Source organism: Procambarus clarkii, chromosome 85 (assembly GCF_040958095.1).
Source record: "Procambarus clarkii isolate CNS0578487 chromosome 85, FALCON_Pclarkii_2.0, whole genome shotgun sequence".
NCBI lineage: Eukaryota > Metazoa > Arthropoda > Malacostraca > Decapoda > Cambaridae > Procambarus > Procambarus clarkii.
Window position 1 is genome coordinate 19743113 of NC_091234.1, and position 22452 is coordinate 19765564.

The following is a 22452-nucleotide window of genomic DNA, read 5'->3' on the forward strand; positions in this document are numbered from 1 at the left end:
CTAAGACGCCAACAGCTCGACTCGTACACAACGTAACAATTCCAATTACTATGTATTAAAGAGAATTCAAGTGTCTATGGTGGCAGCGCTGGAGAGAGCGACGCCTGGAATTGGTGTTATGGTTGAGGGAGCCGAGAGGACTGTAGGGCCAGCTAGCCTGCGTGGGCAGCCCCGCCTCCTGCAGCCCCGTCCAGGGCAGCTAGGCTCAGGTGTCGGGGGCGAGGCATTGACCTGGCACAGCCTTGCCCTCTCCCGTCTCGTTCACTTTTCTTTTTACGTAGGCGAGTACAGGAACAGACGACTGCTGACTCCTGTTAGCAGGCTGAGAGCTTTGCCCTACCATAGCTCATGGTAAGCCTTACCCACTAGTTATCCTAGAATACGACCCGCCAATTAACAACCAAATACCCAATCACTGCTGGGTGAACAGAGACGTTCAGTTAGGAATTGGCGCCTAATCAATTCTTCACTGTTTTCCGCCTCTCATTTGATTTATTAATTACTCAGTAAACTTCGATTGCCCACGGTGTCAACAATTCAAAGTACTGGAAAGGTATTTAAGATTAATAACCATTCCAGTGTTTATTTGACTTCCACCCTCCTTTTACTCTAAGTCATCTGTTTACTAGCATCCTACTTGAGTAAGATCATACATGTTTACAACCCCTACACCCCTGAAGGTAGTTTGGTGGCTAAGGTCACTGTAGTAGCCTCTGTTATGAAGCAGTCACTCTCAATATCAATGTCGATGGTTTGCCAAGAATGTAAAAACTACTCATTAAAATTTGTAAAATATAAACCATTTTATAATATAAATTATAAAATATAAAAAATACGGTAATAAATAAATAATTATATAAGTAAATTAAGTATTAGAGTCTACTGTAATACCCAATTTAAGGAGTCATTAGTTCCAAATTTAAAAAAAAAAAATGCATTAAATGAAAACTAGTTCGATTTCAGTCAAACTTTTTTGGCTAGTTGTATATGAAATTTGGTTCAACTGGCCCAAGTCTCAGCATCGTAGCATAAATAGGAAGAGAGAAAAAAATATTGAATTATGTGTGAAAAATTTTCCAAAATGGTAAAACATTAAACACAAGTGTCAACTGAAATCAGGTCTATGACTCTCAGCTATCACAATAACATATATTAAAAAAAAATTGTAATTAGTTTTATTAAAAAAAATTAAGTTAAACAAAAATTGATTTTTTTTTTTCAATTTTATTTGTTTATCGGACGATTTACATGAAACTTATACACCTGACTGCACGTAAGCCTATCTATAAGGGTGCCAATTTTGGAGGAAATTGGTTGATGTCAACTTCAGCCACAGATGGCAGCACAAAGGGGCCTCGTAGCCTGGTGGATATCGCGCAGGACTCGTAATTCTGTGGCGCGGGTTCGATTCTCGCACGAGGCAGAAACAAATGGGCAAAGTTTCTTTCACCCTGAATGCCCCTGTTACCTAGCAGTAAATAGGTACCTGGGAGTTAGTCAGCTGTCACGGGCTGCTTCCTGGGGGTGGAGGCCTGGTCGAGGACCGGGCCGCGGGGACACTAAAGCCCCGAAATCATCTCAAGATAACCTCAAGATAACCTTAGACTTTATTATTTTTAATGATTTATATTTCAAGTAAGATGTATGAGTTGGTACTTGTCATGTTCACAGAAAATGGTACCATCCGTTTTCTATGTGCGGCGGCTGGGACGCCAGAGAGAGAGAAGGTAAACAAGAGAGCGTACAGGACGCCCGCCAAGCTTGGTAGCTACTAGTCATGTAATCATATTAAGTATTAAACTCAGTAACCAAGTCATGACTTTACATCAACCCTACAACCAAGACTTCCTCAGTAACACACAAACACCACAGTACTCTTTCATTTTTATTCAATTTACATGAAACTTACACCTTATATGTAAAGTTTTTGTCTCTACAATCTGAAGGAAGCGTTTTTTTCTAAGTTCATTTATTGATTTTATAAATAACAATAAACATGATATATTTGCATAATTTTTTTTTGGGGGGGGAACTTTGACTATTTGTATTAGGACAACTAAATATGTTTTGGAAAATCCCTTCCTACAGATCCTTTATTATTCATTATGCCCGAAACGCTTTGCGTAATAGTGGCTTTAGGCATTGTATGTACTAGCTCTACCTATAAGTCAACCAATCTTTGTAAAAATTTATTGTATGTATGTACCTTACCTAAATAAACATTTTATTTTATTTTTTGCTAATGTGTCAGAAAAGTCCCATAGAATGATTATATCTAAAAAGGGGAAAAGTTTGAACTCGCTTGAAAATGTGTAATATTTTTGAAAAAACAGAATAAAAATTAAATTTCTCTTTCTATTTAGGCTGCAGTACTGAAACTTGAAACAATTGCAGCCCTTTTCATATACAACTTGTCAAAAAATTTTCTTTGACATTGAACAACTTTTAAGAAACTAATATAAGAGCCCCATTTAATATATTAAAATTATTATTGAATGTGATGAATTGTCTGCTAATTACCTCCTTTGTAAATATGTCTTATGAAATCTATGGTAAATTAATTATAATTATTATTTAATAAATATTTAATACTTAGTCTAGGGGTTGTTTATAAGAATAATTAGAGTAAGAAGAGCCAGGGACATTGAAACTATAATATAGCATGTTTATAAGATATAATATATAGCATGTTTATAAGATATAATATATAGCAAGTTACAGCATAAATAATACATTATAATAGTAGAGTGCAGAGAATAAGTCACAATATAAATGTTCAATTAAAATTTAATTAAAATAACGCCAATTAATTAATATTTTCATTAATATGTCCATACATGGCTCTATAAAAGTTGGGACCAAAACGTCGACTCTTTCTTGTTACTTAATGTTACGTGTGGGCTGGAGTGGTAGTGGTGGTAGTGGTAGTGGTGGTAGTAGTGGTAGTGGTGGTAGTAGTGGTAGTAGGCTTAAAACATGTTATCTCAAAATCTTTACCATATTGTGAAATAAATTTGAGTGTTGAGAAATGCCGCCGAAGGCGGCTAGTTTATTGTGCACCCCATACTCACCCTGTGAGTGGTAGCGCAAAAATGCATTACAAAGGGCACAAATATGCATGTATTTTACATTTCATTTACAAAATGTATTTTGTAATACTCAAAATATATTTTGAATATTACAAAACAATACACACACCCCATACTCAACTCACAGGATGAGTATGGGGTGCACAATAGAGTACAACTCACAGGATGAGTATGGGGTGCACAATAAACTAGCGGAACATGGCGGCCAGGCGTCAACATAGGGGGCGGAGTAACCAGCTTATACAATGGGTCGCGTTACACAGACGTAATGATACTGGAGACCCTTGTCCTGGGGAAAGGGGGAGGGTACGCCCTTTTGCATCAGGACACCTGTGTCCTGGTGGTGGGAGAGGTGTCCTGGTGGTGAGGGAGGTGTCCTGGTGGTGGGGGAGGTGTCCTGGTGGTGGGAGAGGTGTCCTGGTGGAGGGGGAGGTGTCCTGGTGGTGGGGGAGGTGTCCTGGTGGTGGGGGAGGTGTCCTGGTGGTGGGGGAGGTGTCCTGGTGGTGGGGAAGGTGTCCTGGTGGTGGGGGAGGTGTCCTGGTGGTGGGGGGAGGTGTCCTGGTGGTGGGGGAGGTGTCCTGGTGGTGGGGGAAGGTGTCCTGGTGGTGGGGGAAGGTGTCCTGGTGGTGGGGGAGGTGTCCTGGTGGTGGAGGAGGTGTCCTGGTGGTGGGGGGAGGTGTCCTGGTGGTGGGGGGAGGTGTCCTGGTGGTGGGGGGAGGTGTCCTGGTGGTGGGGGGAGGTGTCCTGGTGGTGGGGGGAGGTGTCCTGGTGGTGGGGGAAGTGTCCTAGTGGTGGGGGAAGGTGTCCTGGTGGTGGAGGAGGTGTTCTGGTGGTGGCGGACCAACACTACCTCCAGAAGCACACATAAACAGGATAACATCAGCAGCATATGGGACGCTGGTAAACGTATAAGAACTCCAGTCGTCATAGGTTGTACAACAGCTTCTCCCGTTTTCTCTCGCATGAGAGGGGAGACTCAGACGGGAGCGACGTAGGCGATGAGAGTAATGACGAAGGCGGCGACGAAGGTGATGGCGGCGAGGCGGTCGAGGGCGGCGGCCACCAGCAGCCACTCATGGAGGTAGGATGCAGGACGGGTCTCCTCCAGGACCTCTCCGTCCTCAGCCCCGCCTCCGCTCAGACCAACCTGTATATGTTTTTATAAATAATAAATAACGAGGATTTTACACATTTCTCCAGTTTGTGTTTACTAATACTGCATCTACTACTTACGACAATATATTCAACCCGTCCTCATACAAATAACGTAGTTTTTCGCCCGTATGCGCGCTATGGCCAAAAACTGACTTAATTTGAAATGAAATCGGCTCACGAAAGTGATGTACTGTCCCGTTTTCTGTTTGAGTCCTCCGGCTTACTTGGTTAGGTTAGGAGAGGAAACTAATTAACTCGGTTAGGTTAGGAGAGGAAACTAATTAACTTGGTTAGGTTAGGAGAGGAAACTAATTAACTCGGTTAGGTTAGGAGAGAAAACTAATTAACTCGGTTAGGTTAGGAGAGAAAACTAATTAACTCGGTTAGGTTAGGAGAGGAAACTAATTAACTCGGTTAGGTTAGGAGAGAAAACTAATTAACTCGGTTAGGTTAGGAGAGGAAACTAATTAACTCGGTTAGGTTAGGAGACGAAACTAATTAACTCGGTTAGGTTAGGAGAGGAAACTAATTAACTCGGTTAGGTTAGGAGAGGAAACTAATTAACTCGGTTAGGTTAGGAGAGGAAACTAATTAACTCGGTTAGGTTAGGAGAGGAAACTAATTAACTCGGTTAGGTTAGGAGAGGAAACTAATTAACTCGGTTAGGTTAGGAGAGGAAACTAATTAACTCGGTTAGGTTAGGAGAGGAAACTAATTAACTCGGTTAGGTTAGGAGAGGAAACTAATTAATGTATACAAATACTTGATCCTGTATGACTTTCCACTCTACTAATAATGTCGATATGTAATACAAATTTTATGAATTTTATTTTCCAATTTAAAAAAGTGACAATGGTTTATGACTTAATTATGACTTAGGTTTTAATTTTTAAGTGCTAAAGCGTCGTAATGGCTTGGCTATCTTTAGGATATCTTGAGATGATTTCGGGGCTTACCGTCCCTGCGGCCCAGTCCTCGACTAAGCCTGTTTTTTTTTGTTACACATCCCCAAGAAGCAGCCCGTAGCAGCTGTCTAACTTCCGGATACCTATTTACTGCTAGGTGAACAGACGCATCATGATGAAAGAAACTGCTTATTTGTTTCCGCCTCCATTGGGGATCGAACCCAAGACCTTAGGCCTTCGAATCCCGAGCGCTGTCCACACAGCCATCAGGCTGAGTGGACAGCGCTCGGGATTCGGGCTCGGGATTCAGTGGACAGCGCTCGGATTCGGGATTCGCCCCCTTTTCCCTTGATAAATATTCAGTGGACAGCGCTCGGATTCGGGATTCGCCCCCTTTTCCCTTGATAAATATTCAGTGGACAGCGCTCGGATTCGGGATTCGCCCCCTTTTCCCTTGATAAATATTCAGTGGACAGCGCTCGGATTCGGGATTCGCCCCCTTTTCCCTTGATAAATATTCAGTGGACAGCGCTCGGATTCGGGATTCGCCCCCTTTTCCCTTGATAAATATTCAGTGGACAGCGCTCGGATTCGGGATTCGCCCCCTTTTCCCTTGATAAATATTCAGTGGACAGCGCTCGGATTCGGGATTCGCCCCCTTTTCCCTTGATAAATATTCAGTGGACAGCGCTCGGATTCGGGATTCGCCCCCTTTTCCCTTGATAAATATCTTGGTGTGTTTAGGTTAGATTGATGCAGCTGGAGTATGAGCTTGGAGTGAAGCACACCTCGAGTCATAGCTTCAACTGAGCTTAACAGCTACTTACTACAAAATAAGCATTTTGAAGTTGTACAATATAAAAACTTGGTAATGACGATGCGCCAGTTTTTGTACTTAGCTGTAGTCACTAAGCCCAATTTATTATTTAAATTGACATTAGTACTGTAAAAGAGTCTGCTACAGGCGATGAGTCACAATAACGTGGCTGAAGTATGTTGACCAGACCACACACTAGAAAGTGAAGGGACGACGACGTTTCGGTCCGTCCTGGACCATTCTCAAGTCGATTCTCACAATCGACTTGAGAATGGTCCTGGACGGACCGATACGTCATCGTCCCTTCACCTTCTAGTGTGTGGTCTGGTCAACAAGAGTCTGCTCTTTTGACAGTCGGAAAAGAATGATGGTCCCGTTGTCATCAAAAAAAAAAAAAAACGCTTGCTGGCTGATGACCCTACAGTACTCATCGAAATAAAAAAATGCCCAAACTCCATTTATTGTCAGATAATTATGAGACTTGTTTTAAAATGCGTGTCATTCTATTGCGAATAATTCGACACTAAAATGAATGCCGTAGCACGAAAATAACATCAGAAAACGGGAAAAAATGTAAACATTGGAGTGTGGCGGAGCGCCCGGCCAACCTTGGGAGTTTGGCGGGAAAGGGGGTGTGGGCCGAGCAGACCAAAGTGTTAAATTTACATATATCAGTTTCAGCTTTCTACTTCGGATATGCCGTTAGTGTCAATATCCGCTAGGCAACATATGTTGCAATTATTTTGCGATTTTCAGCATTGACGTAGATGATTGAGTTAGTAATTATTGAATATTAGATATTAATTAGATCTTAAGTCATTGCACATCCTCTCCTGCGTACTCTATATATTTAAAACTCTGAACTGCAATGTCAATCCTGACCTTAGAAGCTTCCTAGAAGGTTGTAACAGATCCCATGAGCACCACACCAGAAACAAATACCTATTTGATATTCCAAGAGTACGACTTAACCAAACTAGAAATGCTCTACAAATCAAGGGACCCAGAATATGGAATGACCTTCCCAATCATGTCAAAGGCTGTACCTCTCTCAACCAGTTTAAGAGTAGAACTAAGTACTACTTAATTAACTCCATGTAATCTACCTTACCTGGGCAGAGTTTCTTTCACCCTATGCCCCTGTTACCTAGCAGTAAAATAGGTACCTGGGTGTTAGTCAGCTGTCACGGGCTGCTTCCTAGGGGTGGAGGCCTGGTCGAGGACCGGGCCACGGGGGACACTAAAGCCCCGAAATCATCTCAAGATAACCTCAAGATATGGCTTGATAATGGTCCAAGATGGACAGAAACGTATGAACACATGGCTTGATAATGGTCCAAGATGGACAGAAACGTCGTCGTTTCTGTCCATCTTCTGAAGTATGGTTTGGTCATCACTGTCTGAACTTATCATGCCTTCTAAAGTTCCACCTCTAAGACTTGTGTAGGGAAAAGTTAGGTATGCAGACGATGAGTCACAATAACGTGGCTAAAGTAAGTTGGCCAGACCACACACTAGAAGGTGAAGGGACGACGACGTTTCGGTCCGTCCTGGACCATTCTCATGTCACAATCGACTTGAGAATGGTCCAGGACGGACCGAAACGTCGTCGTCCCTTCACCTTCTAGTGTGTGGTCTCGTCAAAGTTAGGTATGTTTAACCCAGCAAACACACAGCGAAACTACGACGTTGGTACTACGTTCGAACAAGTTTTTAACACCTAACCAGTTATAGCAACCAATATAGCACGTTGTAACAGCGTTCTAATACGTCATAAACACGTTAAGCCAAGATGTAACAACTTTATTACAAGTTGTAACAAGCGGAAAAAAGGGACTGTTACGGTGTGTGTTTCCAGGGTTAAGTCATCTGTGACGACCTCCGCCAGCTTATTAACTGTTATTAACGCTAACATTGGTCTAACTCCCAGGTACATATTTGCTTCTAGGTGAACAGAGGCATCGGGTGTAAGGAAAAGTGCCTAAACAACTCGCCAACATTGCCCTGCCCGGGAATCGAACCCGGAACTAGTCAGTTATGAGGTGACTGCACTAACAACTGAACTAGAGCCAAGGTAGCAGGCATACAACCATACGACAGAGGTAACAGAGCCACTCACCTTCTCTGTGTAGTCGTGAAGGAAGAGTATGTTAGCGAGGGGTCCCGTGAGCAGCTTCTTGAGGCTGAGCGGCGGAGGTTGGGCGAGGTGCGGCCCTTGGGTCAGGCGCAGGAGACCCCCACTCACCACTAGACTCGTCACCACCACCACCAACGTCTGTCCGTAGAACCGCACTGTCCGAACACATACCATAATCAAGTACAATCTTTGAAATATGTAAATGGAGTCACAGACATTAACCTGACCGATGGATAGCGGGTTTTATTCCTATTGGGGGGTGTTGTACATGCTGCTATGGCGGTGTGTCCACTCACAGGATGAGTGGAGCGACCCAATACTGTCACTATGGCGGTGTGTCCACTCACAGGATGAGTGGAGCGACCCAATACTGTCACTATGACGGTGTGTCCACTCACAGGATGAGTGGTGCTGCCCAATACTGTCACTATGGCGGTGTGTCCACTCACAGGATGAGTGACGCTGCCCAATACTGTCACTATGGCGGTGTGTCCACTCACAGGATGAGTGGCGCTGCCCAATACTGTCACTATGGCGGTGTGTCCACTCACAGGATGAGTGGCGCTGACCAATACTGTCACTATGGCGGTGTGTCCACTCACAGAATGAGTGACGCTGCCCAATACTGTCACTATGGCGGTGTGTCCACTCACAGGATGAGTGGCGCTGTCCAATACTGTCACTATGGCGGTGTGTCCACTCACAGGATGAGTGACGCTGCCCAATACTGTCACTATGGCGGTGTATCCACTCACAGGATGAGTGGCGCTGCCCAATACTGTCACTATGGCGGTGTGTCCACTCACAGGATGAGTGGCGCTGTCCAATACTGTCACTATGGCGGTGTGTCCACTCACAGGATGAGTGACGCTGCCCAATACTGTCACTATGGCGGTGTGTCCACTCACAGGATGAGTGGCGCTGCCCAATACTGTCACTATGGCGGTGTGTCCACTCACAGGATGAGTGGCGCTGCCCAATACTGTCACTATGGCGGTCCACTCACAGGATGAGTGGTGCTGCCCAATACTGTCACTATGGCGGTGTGTCCACTCACAGGATGAGTGACGCTGTCCAATACTGTCACTATGGCGGTGTGTCCACTCACAGGATGAGTGGCGCTGCCCAATACTGTCACTATGGCGGTCCACTCACAGGATGAGTGGTGCTGCCCAATACTGTCACTATGGCGGTGTGTCCACTCACAGGATGAGTGACGCTGTCCAATACTGTCACTATGGCGGTGTGTCCACTCACAGGATGAGTGACGCTGCCCAATACTGTCACTATGGCGGTGTATCCACTCACAGGATGAGTGACGCTGCCCAATACTGTCACTATGGCGGTGTGTCCACTCACAGGATGAGTGACGCTGCCCAATACTGTCACTATGGCGGTGTGTCCACTCACAGGATGAGTGACGCTGCCCAATACTGTCACTATGGCGGTGTATCCACTCACAGGATGAGTGGCGCTGCCCAATACTGTCACTATGGCGGTGTGTCCACTCACAAGATGAGTGACGCTGCCCAATACTGTCACTATGGCGGTGTGTCCACTCACAGGATGAGTGGCGCTGCCCAATACTGTCACTATGGCGGTGTGTCCACTCACAGGATGAGTGGCGCTGCCCAATACTGTCACTATGGCGGTGTGTCCACTCACAGGATGAGTGACGCTGCCCAATACTGTCACTATGGCGGTGTATCCACTCACAGGATGAGTGGCGCTGCCCAATACTGTCACTATGGCGGTGTGTCCACTCACAGGATGAGTGGCGCTGCCCAATACTGTCACTATGGCGGTGTGTCCACTCACAGGATGAGTGGCGCTGCCCAATACTGTCACTATGGCGGTGTGTCCACTCACAGGATGAGTGGCGCTGCCCAATACTGTCACTATGGCGGTGTGTCCACTCACAGGATGAGTGACGCTGCCCAATACTGTCACTATGGCGGTGTGTCCACTCACAGGATGAGTGACGCTGCCCAATACTGTCACTATGGCGGTGTGTCCACTCACAGGATGAGTGGCGCTGCCCAATACTGTCACTATGGCGGTGTGTCCACTCACAGGATGAGTGGCGCTGCCCAATACTGTCACTATGGCGGAGTGTCCACTCACAGGATGAGTGGCGCTGCCCAATACTGTCACTATGGCGGTGTGTCCACTCACAGGATGAGTGGCGCTGCCCAATACTGTCACTATGGCGGAGTGTCCACTCACAGGATGAGTGGCGCTGCCCAATACTGTCACTATGGCGGAGTGTCCACTCACAGGATGAGTGGCGCTGCCCAATACTGTCACTATGGCGGTGTGTCCACTCACAGGATGAGTGGCGCTGCCCAATACTGTCACTATGGCGGTGTGTCCACTCACAAGATGAGTGGCGCTGCCCAATACTGTCACTATGGCGGTGTGTCCACTCACAGGATGAGTGGCGCTGCCCAATACTGTCACTATGGCGGTGTGTCCACTCACAGGATGAGTGGCGCTGCCCAATACTGTCACTATGGCGGTGTGTCCACTCACAGGATGAGTGGCGCTGCCCAATACTGTCACTATGGCGGTGTGTCCACTCACAGGATGAGTGGCGCTGCCCAATACTGTCACTATGGCGGTGTGTCCACTCACAGGATGAGTGGCGCTGCCCAATACTGTCACTATGGCGGTGTGTCCACTCACAGGATGAGTGACGCTGCCCAATACTGTCACTATGGCGGTGTGTCCACTCACAGGATGAGTGGCGCTGCCCAATACTGTCACTATGGCGGTGTGTCCACTCACAGGATGAGTGGCGCTGCCCAATACTGTCACTATGGCGGTGTGTCCACTCACAGGATGAGTGGCGCTGCCCAATACTGTCACTATGGCGGTGTGTCCACTCACAGGATGAGTGACGCTGCCCAATACTGTCACTATGGCGGTGTGTCCACTCACAGGATGAGTGGCGCTGCCCAATACTGTCACTATGGCGGTGTGTCCACTCACAGGATGAGTGGCGCTGCCCAATACTGTCACTATGGCGGTGTGTCCACTCACAGGATGAGTGGCGCTGCCCAATAAACTCGACCCTCGGGGCAAGATTATAAAAAAAATCAACAATTGTCTAATTCCTGGCATAACACGTCCTCCAAGCTATGCTCGTCCATGGAACAGCCTACCCTAAAAACACCCTCATCAGTTAAAGTACTGAGCATTAAATGAACAAATCCACAAGGGCCGTGACGAGGATTCGAACCTGCGTCCGAGAGCATCCCAGACGCTGCCTTAATCGACTGAGCTACGACATGGTCAAAAGAGTTGAAACCGAAGTTCTACTGAACTTACATTAAAGTTGCATTAAAACATTAAAAACTGAGCATTAAAACAACATTCCCATGAGTAAATTAATAATATTATATATTAGAATTTGGTGTATAGTTAGGAGTTAATTAGATTAACAGTCTCCGTGGTGTAGTGGTAAGACACTCGCCTGGTGTTCCGCGAGCGCTATGTCATGGGTTCGTATCCTGGCCGGGGGAGGATTTACTGGGCGCAATTCCTTAACTGTAGCCTCTGTTTAACGCAACAGTAAAATGTGTACTTGGATGAAAAAACGATTCTTCGCGGCGGGGATCGTATTCCAGGGACCATAGGATTAAGGACTTGCCCGAAACGCTACGCGTACTAGTGGCTCTACAAGAATGTAACAACTCTTGTATATATCTCCAAAAAAAAAAAAAAAAAAAAAAAAAGATTCTGGTGACAATTATTGGTATTTCAACCTGTGCTAGTGTAGATTAGACAGGTCTTGATCTATACTTTGTAATCTGTGATATAGAATAGGGGAGCACAGTGTGGTGTGTGTGTGTGTACTTATTGTTGTTATTTAAGATTCGCTACTGGGAACAAAAAGCTCCCAGTAGCACGGGCTATGGTGAGCCCGTAGTGGACTTACCTGGCACAGGAGCGGGGCAAGTAGCACGGGCTATGGTGAGCCCGTAGTGGACTTACCTGGCACAGGAGCGGGGCAAGTAGCACGGGCTATGGTGAGCCCGTAGTGGACTTACCTGGCACAGGAGCGGGGCAAGTAGCACGGGCTATGGTGAGCCCGTAACTTACCTGGCACAGGAGCGGGGCAAGTAGCACGGGCTATGGTGAGCCCGTAACTTACCTGGCACAGGAGCGGAGCTGTAACTGTCGTGGTGTGTACCTAACCTTGCTAACAATAAATACAAGGTTGGGGGAGCTCACCAATGATGGGGATGGAGGTGCCGAGGGGAGGGATGGCGTGGGCGAGGTAGAGGAGCTGGAGGAGGGTGAGGAGGACGGCCGTGCACCCCACTGTCACCCTCTTGCTGTGGCTCACTGGCAGCAGGAACTGCACCAGCGTCGCCACCGACACAACTGTGATAATGACACAGAAATTACATTAATGTGATCAGTGAGGAAATCCATTAGGGCTGTAAGGTGGGCTCGAACCTACGGCCGGGGCGGTGCCAAGCCGCATATACTCTACCAAGTTCAAGTATGTTTATTGAGACCAGAAAATCATACTCTGCCATTAGTTGTTGAGGAGTAAGGTGTAGGATCACTTTGCCCTTCCACCAGAGGCCTCGTAGCCTGGTGGATAGCGCGCAGGACTCGTAATTCTGTGGCGCGGGTTCGATTCCCGCACGAGGCAGAAACAAATGGGCAAAGTGTCTTTCACCCTGAATGCCCCTGTTACCTAGCAGTAAATAGGTACCTGGGTGTTAGTCAGCTGTCACGGGCTGCTTCCTGGGAGTGGAGGCCTGGTCGAGGACCGGGCCGCGGGGACACTAAAGCCCCGAAATCATCTCAAGATAACCTCAAGAAGGCCTTGTGGGTCATATGTAAAACCTGGACTGGCTCCAGTAGGGGCCTCCAGACTTCCTGTGATTTCAGTAGGAATCCGGTTGTATGACTTTTTTACAAGTTACGGTGGTCTAGTGGTAGAGTATGCGGCTGGGCATTGCCTTGGTCCTAGGTTCGTACCCTCCTCACTGGCCTAGTGGATTTTCTCAATAATAATAATAATAATAATTGTATTCATTAAAAATATATAAGAACATATTTTAGTTTATTTCTAGGTAGAGAGGAACCATATTAAGTAAAGACAATTTTAAACAAAACGTTTCTGACATAATTTAATAGGAAGCTAACGTATATGATTTGTTCAAAAAATTTATCAAATGAGACACAATATATATATATATTTTTTTTTTTTTTGAGATATATACAAGAGTTGTTACATTCTTGTACAGCCACTAGTACGCGTAGCGTTTCGGGCAGGTCCTTAATCCTATGGTCCCTGGAATACGATCCCCTGCCGCGAAGAATCGTTGTTACAACCAAGTACACATTTTACTGTTGAGTTAAACAGAGGCTACAGTTAAGGATTTGCGCCCAGTAAATCCTCTCCGGCCAGGATACGAACCCATGACATAGCGCTCGCGGAACGCCAGGCGAGTGTCTTACCACTACACCACGGAGACTTAATCACAAAATTGGCTTATTTTGGATGAGGAAATGTAAGTGAAATTTGTTACATGATGTCAATTAGATATTCCTTCAACCTGTCTTCTTACAAGTTACGTCTGAATTTGGCCGTTTGTTGACCAGACCACACACTAGAAGGTGAAGGGACGACGACGACGTTTCGGTCCGTCCTGGACCATTCTCAAGTCGATTGGCCGTTTGCCCGTATGGCCGAAAATGGACGTAATTTGAAAATGAAAAAAATTGAAAATAAATTTCGGATTTTTTTTTCCGAAACAGTAAGTTAAAGGTCCTCTGGTAGGTTAGGTGGGCAGGAAATTCTTCTAAAGTTTCAAAACGTCGTGAAAAACGTTAATGGAAAGTTTCCTCTCTCAACCTTTCCGAGTAAGCCGGAGGACTCAAACAGAAAACGGGACAGTACGTCACTTTCGTAAGCCGATTTCATTTCAAATTATGTCCATTTTTGGCCTATTTGGTATTTGGTATTTTTGGCCCATTTTGGCATACCAGCGAAAAGTGATGTTATTTTTAAGAGGACGGGTTATCTTGAGATGATTTCGGGGCTTTTTAGTGTCCCCGCGGCCCGGTCCTCGACCAGGCCTCCACCCCCAGGAAGCAGCCCGTGACAGCTGACTAACACCCAGGCCCCTATTTTACTGCTAGGTAACAGGGCATAAGGTGAAAGAAACTGCCCATTGTTTCTCGCCGGCGGCCTGGATCGAACCCGGGACCACAGGATCACAAGTCCAGCGTGCTGTCCGCTCGGCCGACCGGCTCCCACACCATTCTCAAATCAAAGGCACAATCGACTTGAGAATGGTCTAGGACGGACCGAAACGTCGTCGTCCCTTCACCTTCTAGTGTGTGGTCTGGTAAACATACTTCAGCCACGTTATTGTGACTCATCGCCTGTATGTTCTTACACTTTCGAAAGAAGTCTTAGATGAGGAACTTTTAATCAAATACCTTCAGAAATGTTAGGTATTTTTCGGTCACTGCCTCGCTTTTTCGTAGTTTAATTCATACAGTTAGTTTCATGCAGGTCGGCGTTCAATCCCCTCGACCGTCCACAAGTGGTTGGGCACCATTCCTTTCCCCCGTCCCATCCCAAATCCTTATCCTGACCCCTTCCCAGGTGCTATATAGTCGTAATGGCTTGGCGCTTTCCCCTCTGATAATTCCCTCCCTCATTTAATATGCACTCCGTACCCATCCTGTGAGTGACAGACTACACAGGCACTTAATGGCCCCGGGCAGAGCAGAAGAAGTTGTTAAACACATATGGCAAAATCTTACTAAAGCGACCATACGAGTCATAAATACTCATACTCCGCCCAAGTAAAACAGAAACAAGCAACACTTAGTGGGCCAGCCAGAGGCTTAGGGCCCGCCCAGTGGGCCAGCCAGAGGCTTAGGGCCCGCCCAGTGGGCCAGCCAGAGGCTTAGGGCCCGCCCAGTGGGCCAGCCAGAGGCTTAGGGCCCGCCCAGTGGGCCAGCCAGAGGCTTAGGGCCCGCCCAGTGGGCCAGCCAGAGGCTTAGGGCCCGCCCAGTGGGCCAGCCAGAGGCTTAGGGCCCGCCCAGTGGGCCAGCCAGAGGCTTAGGGCCCGCCCAGTGGGCCAGCCAGAGGCTTAGGGCCCGCCCAGTGGGCCAGCCAGAGGCTTAGGGCCCGCCCAGTGGGCCAGCCAGAGGCTTAGGGCCCGCCCAGTGGGCCAGCCAGAGGCTTAGGGCCCGCCCAGTGGGCCAGCCAGAGGCTTAGGGCCCGTCCAGTGGGCCAGCCAGAGGCTTAGGGCCCGCGCAGGAATATCCCTGAAAAAAAAAATGGCTCCGGGAACTCAATCTCCAAATTCGTTTAGCTAGGCAGTTTAAAGCATTGTTTATAATTCTCTATAAATGGGCGTTTAAACATTATAATGGGCGAGGGTGGAAAGGCTAAAACCACGTGTATGTATTTCCTTCACAGCAAATCGGATATTTGACTAAGATTTTCGGTTGTTCATTTCGAATGATATACTTAAATATTTCATGAACAGAGTAACAGAGCTATCGCAGGATGGGTATGGGGTCCACCTCCGCCCACAAGATGGGTATGGAGTCCACCTCTGCCCACAAGATGGGTATGGAGTCCACCTCCGCCCACAAGATGGGTATGGGGGTCCCACCTCCGCCCACAAGATGGGTATGGAGTCCACCTCCGCCCACAAGATGGGTATGGGGGTCCACCTCCGCCCACAAGATGGGTATGGAGTCCACCTCCGCCCACAAGATAGGTATGGAGTTCACCTCCGCCCACAAGATGGGTATGGAGTCCAATTCCGCCCACAAGATGGGTATGGAGTCCACCTCCGCCCACAAGATGGGTATGGAGTCCACCTCCGCCCACAAGATAGGTATGGAGTCCACCTCTGCCCACAAGATGGGAATGGAGTCCACCTCCGCCCACAAGATGGGTATGGAGTCCACCTCCGCCCACAAGATGGGTATGGAGTCCACCTCCGCCCACAAGATGGGTATGGGGGTCCACCTCCGCCCACAAGATGGGAATGGAGTCCACCTCCGACCACAAGATGGGTATGGGGGTCCACCTCCGCCCACAAGATGGGTATGGGGTCCACCTCCTCCCACAACATGGGAATGGAGTCCACCTCCGCCCACAACATGGGTATGGGGGTCCACCTCCGCCCACAAGATGGGTATGGGGTCCACCTCCGCCCACAAGATTGGTATGGGGGTCCACCTACACCCACGAGATGGGTATGGAGTCCACCTCCGCCCACAAGATGGGTATGGAGTCCACCTCCGCCCACAAGATGGGTATGGAGTCCACCTCCGCCCACATGATGGGTATGGAGTCCACCTCCGCCCACAATATAGGTATGGAGTCCACCTCTGCCCACAAGATGGGTATGGAGTCCACCTCCGCCCACAAGATAGGTATGGAGTTCACCTCCGCCCACAAGATGGGTATGGAGTCCAATTCCGCCCACAAGATGGGTATGGAGTCCACCTCCGCCCACAAGATGGGTATGGAGTCCACCTCCGCCCACAAGATAGGTATGGAGTCCACCTCTGCCCACAAGATGGGAATGGAGTCCACCTCCGCCCACAAGATGGGTATGGAGTCCACCTCCGCCCACAAGATGGGTATGGAGTCCACCTCCGCCCACAAGATGGGTATGGGGGTCCATCTCCACCCCACAAGATGGGAATGAAGTCCACCTCCACCCACAAAATGGGAATGGAGTCCACCTCCGCCCACAAGATGGGAATGGAGTTCACCTCCGCCCACAAGATGGGAATGGAGTTCACCTCCGCCCACAAGATGGGAATGGGGTCCACATCCGCCCACAAGATGGGTATGGGGTCCACATCCGCCCACAAGATGGGTATGGAGTCCACCTCCGCCCACAAGATGGGTATGGGGGTCCACCTCCGCCCACAAGATGGGTATGTAGCCCACCTCCGCCCACAAGATGGGTATGGGGGTCCACCTCCGCCCACAAGATGGGTATGTAGCCCACCTACACCCACAAGATGGGTATGGGGGTCCACCTCTACCCACAAGATGGGTATGGGGGTCCACCTACACCCACAAGATGGGTATGGGGGTCCACCTCTACCCACAAGATGGGTATGGGGGTCCACCTACACCCACAAGATGGGTATGGGGGTCCACCTCTACCCACAAGATGGGTATGGGAGTCCCACCTTCGCCCACAAGATGGGTATGGGGGTCCACCTCTACCCACAAGATGGGTATGGAGTCCACCTACACCCACAAGATGGGTATGGGGCTCATAATAAATGAACAACAAATAACATTAACTTAATTCTTGACATTCCTAAGACAGTAGCTCGGGTTCATGTAGCTGAAGAGAGTCACTATACTTACATCACTATAGTACAATAACTAGAAGAGTAGACTGACCGCAGGCCGGGAGGACTACGGTAGAGACGAAGGACGGAGAGTTACGGGTGATGGTGAACTCGGCGTGCATGGTGTAGTAAGGCTCGGGCACGTCTTCGTACCAGAAGTCGAGGCGTCGCAGGGTCCCGCCGTTCACATGCCAATGGGACGACGTCTTCAGGTTGTACCGGTTGGTTAGCTGAAGCGGTAACATGTAATGCTTAGTTAGTTCTTAGCCCATAACACCGGCATTATCTTCTCTGACACTCAGTAGCTGCCCCGAAGATCTGGGGCCAGATTCATGAAGCAGTTATGTAAGCACTTACGAACCTGTACACCTTTTCTCAATCTTTGGCGGCGTTGTTTACAATTATTAAACAGTTAATGAGCTCCGAAGCACCAGGAGGCTGTTTATAACAATAACAACAGTTGATTGGCAAGTTTTCATGCTTGTAAACTGTTTAATAAATGTAACCAAAGCCGTCAAAGATTGAGGAAAGATGTACACGTTCGTAAGTACTTGCGTAACTGCTTCGTGAATCTGGGCTCTGTACATCTTTTCTCAACCTTTGGCGGCTTTGTTTACAATTATTAAACAGTTAATGAGCTCCGAAGCACCAGGAGGCTGTTTATAACAATAACAACAGTTGATTGGCAAGTTTTCATGCTTGTAAACTGTTTAATAAATGTAACCAAAGCCGTCAAAGATTGAGGAAAGATGGACACGTTCGTAAGTACTTGCGTAACTTCATCGTGAATCTGGCCCCTGTTTATCGCACCCGAAGTGCCAAGTTACAGTACCCATTTGAACCTCGTTAGTGCCCTAAGGTATCATACCATGGGATGTTACATGTTGGTAGTGAGCCGGGTTAAGGTACCATTCTGGGGAGTACTACTGGTACCTTTTGGTCCCCGTGAATGGCTAAAAGAGATACAGGATTGTAGATAGTCTCTCCCTACCTTGTGTGGGTTAGACCCTTGATAGTCTCTCCCTACCTTGTGTGGGTTAGACCCTTGATAGTCTCTCCCTACCTTGTGTGGGTTAGACCCATGATAGTCTCTCCCTACCTTGTGTGGGTTAGACCCTTGATAGTCTCTCCCTACCTTGTGTGGGTTAGACCCTTGATAGTCTCTCCCTACCTTGTGTGGGTTAGACCCATGATAGTCTCTCCCTACCTTGTGTGGGTTAGACCCTTGATAGTCTCTCCCTACCTTGTGTGGGTTAGACCCATGCAGAGATACAACCCGTTCTCGCAAATTCGTAAAGTCAATATTGACTTATTAACTACGTGCATAGGTGATATACTAAACCTAATAGATACCCTTAAAAAGATTCATAGAAAACACCGACCTTACCTAACCTTGTTAGTATCTTAAGATAAGCATCTTATTGCTTCGTAATTACAATTATTACTTAACTTATACCTATTATAGGTTAGGTAATAATTGTAATTACGAAGCAACAAGATGCTTATCTTAACATACTAAGTAGGTTAGGTAAGGTTGGTGTTTTCTATGAAGCTTTTCAAGGGAAACTATTATGCTAAGTATGTCACCTATGCACATATTTAATAAGTCAATATTGACTTATTAAATTTGCGAGAACGGGTTGCGAGATACCAGCCCTACGGTTCCTGGACCAGTAGGGTTGTGATATTTACCTGAGGGTAAATATCTCTTTTGTACTAACAAGTTTAGAATTCAATAAATTTCGTTTAGCTGGAGAATAGGCCAACCCGTTCTCGCACTTTCGTATAGTCAATATTGACTTATTAAATACGTGCATATGTGACATACTAAACATACTAGTTTACCTTGAAAAGCTTCATAGAAAACACCGACCTTACCTAACCTTCTTAGTATGTTAAGATAAGCATCTTATTGCTTCGTAATTACAATTATTGCTTAACCTATTATAGGTATAGGTTAAGTAATAATTGTAATTATTACTTAACCTATTATAGGTTATTACTTAACCTATTATAGGTATAGGTTAAGTAATAATTGTAATTACGAAGCAATAAGATGCTTATCTTAACATACTAAGAAGGTTAGGTAAGGTCAGTGTTTTCTATGAAGCTTTTCAAGGTAAACTAGTGTGTTTAGTATGTCACATATGCACGTATTTAATAAGTCAATATTGACTGTAAGAAAGTGCGAGAACGGGTTGAATAGACACAGTTGATCAAATGTAAGGGGTAACCAAGGCGCGAGAAATTTGTAAATAAAAGAAATTACATAAGAAACTGACACACTTATAGATATTCTTACACGACTATGGTTTGGGTGGAAGAAGGGGACCCATAGCCCTGGAGGAAAAAAAAGCACATACAATCTTGAGATCTTGAGATGATTTCGGGGCTTTAGTGTCCCCGCGGCCCGGTCCTCGACCAGGCCTCCACCCCCAGGAAGCAGCCCGTGACAGCTGACTAACTCCCAGGTACCTATTTACTGCTAGGTAACAGGGGCATTCAGGGTGAAAGAAACTTTGCCCATTTGTTTCTGCCTCGTGCGGGAATCGAACCCGCGCCACAGAATTACGAGTCCTGCGCGCTATCCACCAGGCTACGAGGCCCCTACAAGGCATAATCTATTTCATATTTTGGATTTTTATTTAATCTTGATCTCTCATTTCACACGCAATCTAATATAAAAAATTAGGTAGCAGTATAGGTCTTTATACACGTGGTTTTTCTTAATATAAAACTGTTGGTTCACAGACTGTTAATTTTAAATATAAGTGACTATCCACGCGAATCAATGTTTTTATTCTATGTAGTCTATTGAGAGTGTAATGTTGTGCTTTAAATTTTTAAATTTTAAATTTTGCCCCGAGGGGCGAGTTTATTGGGCAGCGCCACTCATCTTGTGAGTGGACACACCGCCATAGTGACAGTATTGGGCAGCGCCACTCATCCTGTGAGTGGACACACCGCCATAGTGACAGTATTGGGCAGCGCCACTCATCCTGTGAGTGGACACACCGCCATAGTGACAGTATTGGGCAGCGTCACTCATCCTGTGAGTGGACACACCGCCATAGTGACAGTATTGGGCAGCGCCACTCATCTTGTGAGTGGACACACCGCCATAGTGACAGTATTGGGCAGCGCCACTCATCCTGTGAGTGGACACACCGCCATAGTGACAGTATTGGGCAGCGTCACTCATCTTGTGAGTGGACACACCGCCATAGTGACAGTATTGGGCAGCGCCACTCATCCTGTGAGTGGACACACCACCATAGTGACAGTATTGGGCAGCGCCACTCATCTTGTGAGGGAACACACCGCCATAGTGACAGTATTGGGCAGCGCCACTCATCCTGTGAGTGGACACACCGCCATAGTGACAGTATTGGGCAGCGCCACTCATCTTGTGAGTGAACACACCGCCATAGTGACAGTATTGGGCAGCGCCACTCATCTTGTGAGTGGACACACCGCCATAGTGACAGTATTGGGCAGCGCCACTCATCCTGTGAGTGGACACACCGCCATAGTGACAGTATTGGGCAGCGCCACTCATCTTGTGAGGGAACACACCGCCATAGTGACAGTATTGGGCAGCGCCACTCATCCTGTGAGTGGACACACCGCCATAGTGACAGTATTGGGCAGCGCCACTCATCTTGTGAGTGAACACACCGCCATAGTGACAGTATTGGGCAGCGCCACTCATCTTGTGAGTGGACACACCGCCATAGTGACAGTATTGGGCAGCGCCACTCATCCTGTGAGTGGACACACCGCCATAGTGACAGTATTGGGCAGCGCCACTCATCTTGTGAGTGGACACACCGCCATAGTGACAGTATTGGGCAGCGCCACTCATCTTGTGAGTGGACACACCGCCATAGTGACAGTATTGGGCAGCGCCACTCATCTTGTGAGTGGACACACCGCCATAGTGACAGTATTGGGCAGCGCCACTCATCCTGTGAGTGGACACACCGCCATAGTGACAGTATTGGGCAGCGCCACTCATCTTGTGAGTGGACACACCGCCATAGCAGAATGTACAACACTCCCCAATAGGTAGAAAACCCGCTCTGTTGTTCATCCTGTCACTTGTACCCAGACACAGCTGGGACTTGCTTAATTGTGTTCTTGTATGTTATGTAAGGCCATTAACTCCTTTCCAACGACCGTAACCGTTTGGCAACTGCCAGGCAACACTCCGTCCTCAGACCAGGTCCATTCCATCCAGCGGTCGACCCCCCAAAGATACATTCATAAATTTTAACATGCAGTTCATTCAAAATTGGAATTTTTTCAAATATAAATTAATATTATTATATATTAGCATATTTAGGCATTAGTTAGGTCAGGTTTGTTGGTGGTTATTTGTATTTGTAATACGTGGGTGAAGCATTTACTGCAACCCGTCCTCGACTCAAGTCCATTCCATCCAGCGGTCGACCCCACAGACGCATTCATAAATTTTACCATGCTGTTCATTCAAAACGGGAATTTTCTCAAGTATAAATTAATATTATAATTTATTGGCATATTGTGCATCTATAGGCATAGGTTAGGTTAGGTTAGGTTAGGTTAGGTTAGGTTAGGTGTTTAGGTTCTGTTGGCGATTATTTGTATTTGTAGTCCGTGGGTGAAGCATTTACAGCGTTGTGGTTCGAACACAAGTCGTCAGTGAAGCACTTGTTCCGGAAGTGTTCGAACGAAATCAGTTGCGAGTCGTGTGTAAACTGTTTTTCATTCATAAACAGGGGGTTTGGCGGGTGCATTGAATCACTTTTGGATCTTTGTTTGGAGGACGGGCTGTTTGTGGTTCGAACAAAATTCGTAAGTAAAGCACTTGTTCCGGAAGTGTTCGGCCGTCATCAGTTGAGACCAGCCCGTCCTCCAAACAAAGACCCAAAAGTGTTTCCATCCACCCGCCAAACCCCCGTTTTTATGAATGAAAAGCGGTTTACACACGAC

At 47.1% G+C, this 22452-nt stretch overlaps 1 protein-coding gene across 3 annotated transcripts in view; it reads right to left on the bottom strand.

The window, feature by feature from the left end:
* Positions 1-3850: 3850 nt before the first annotated feature.
* Positions 3851-22452, bottom strand: part of LOC123746632 (acetylcholine receptor subunit alpha-type acr-16) — a 34066-nt gene continuing 15464 nt past the window's right edge. For 2 of the 3 annotated variants that reach the window (XM_069316771.1, XM_069316772.1), the window contains exons 6-9: positions 17531-17708; positions 12340-12492; positions 8086-8258; positions 3851-4236 (exon numbers count right to left, since the gene is read on the bottom strand). In XM_069316771.1, the coding sequence (XP_069172872.1) occupies positions 4066-4236; positions 8086-8258; positions 12340-12492; positions 17531-17708 (675 nt within the window). In that variant the 3' untranslated portion in view covers positions 3851-4065. The remainder of the gene's footprint in view (positions 4237-8085; positions 8259-12339; positions 12493-17530; positions 17709-22452) is intronic. The other variant, XM_069316773.1, reaches the window with a different exon arrangement.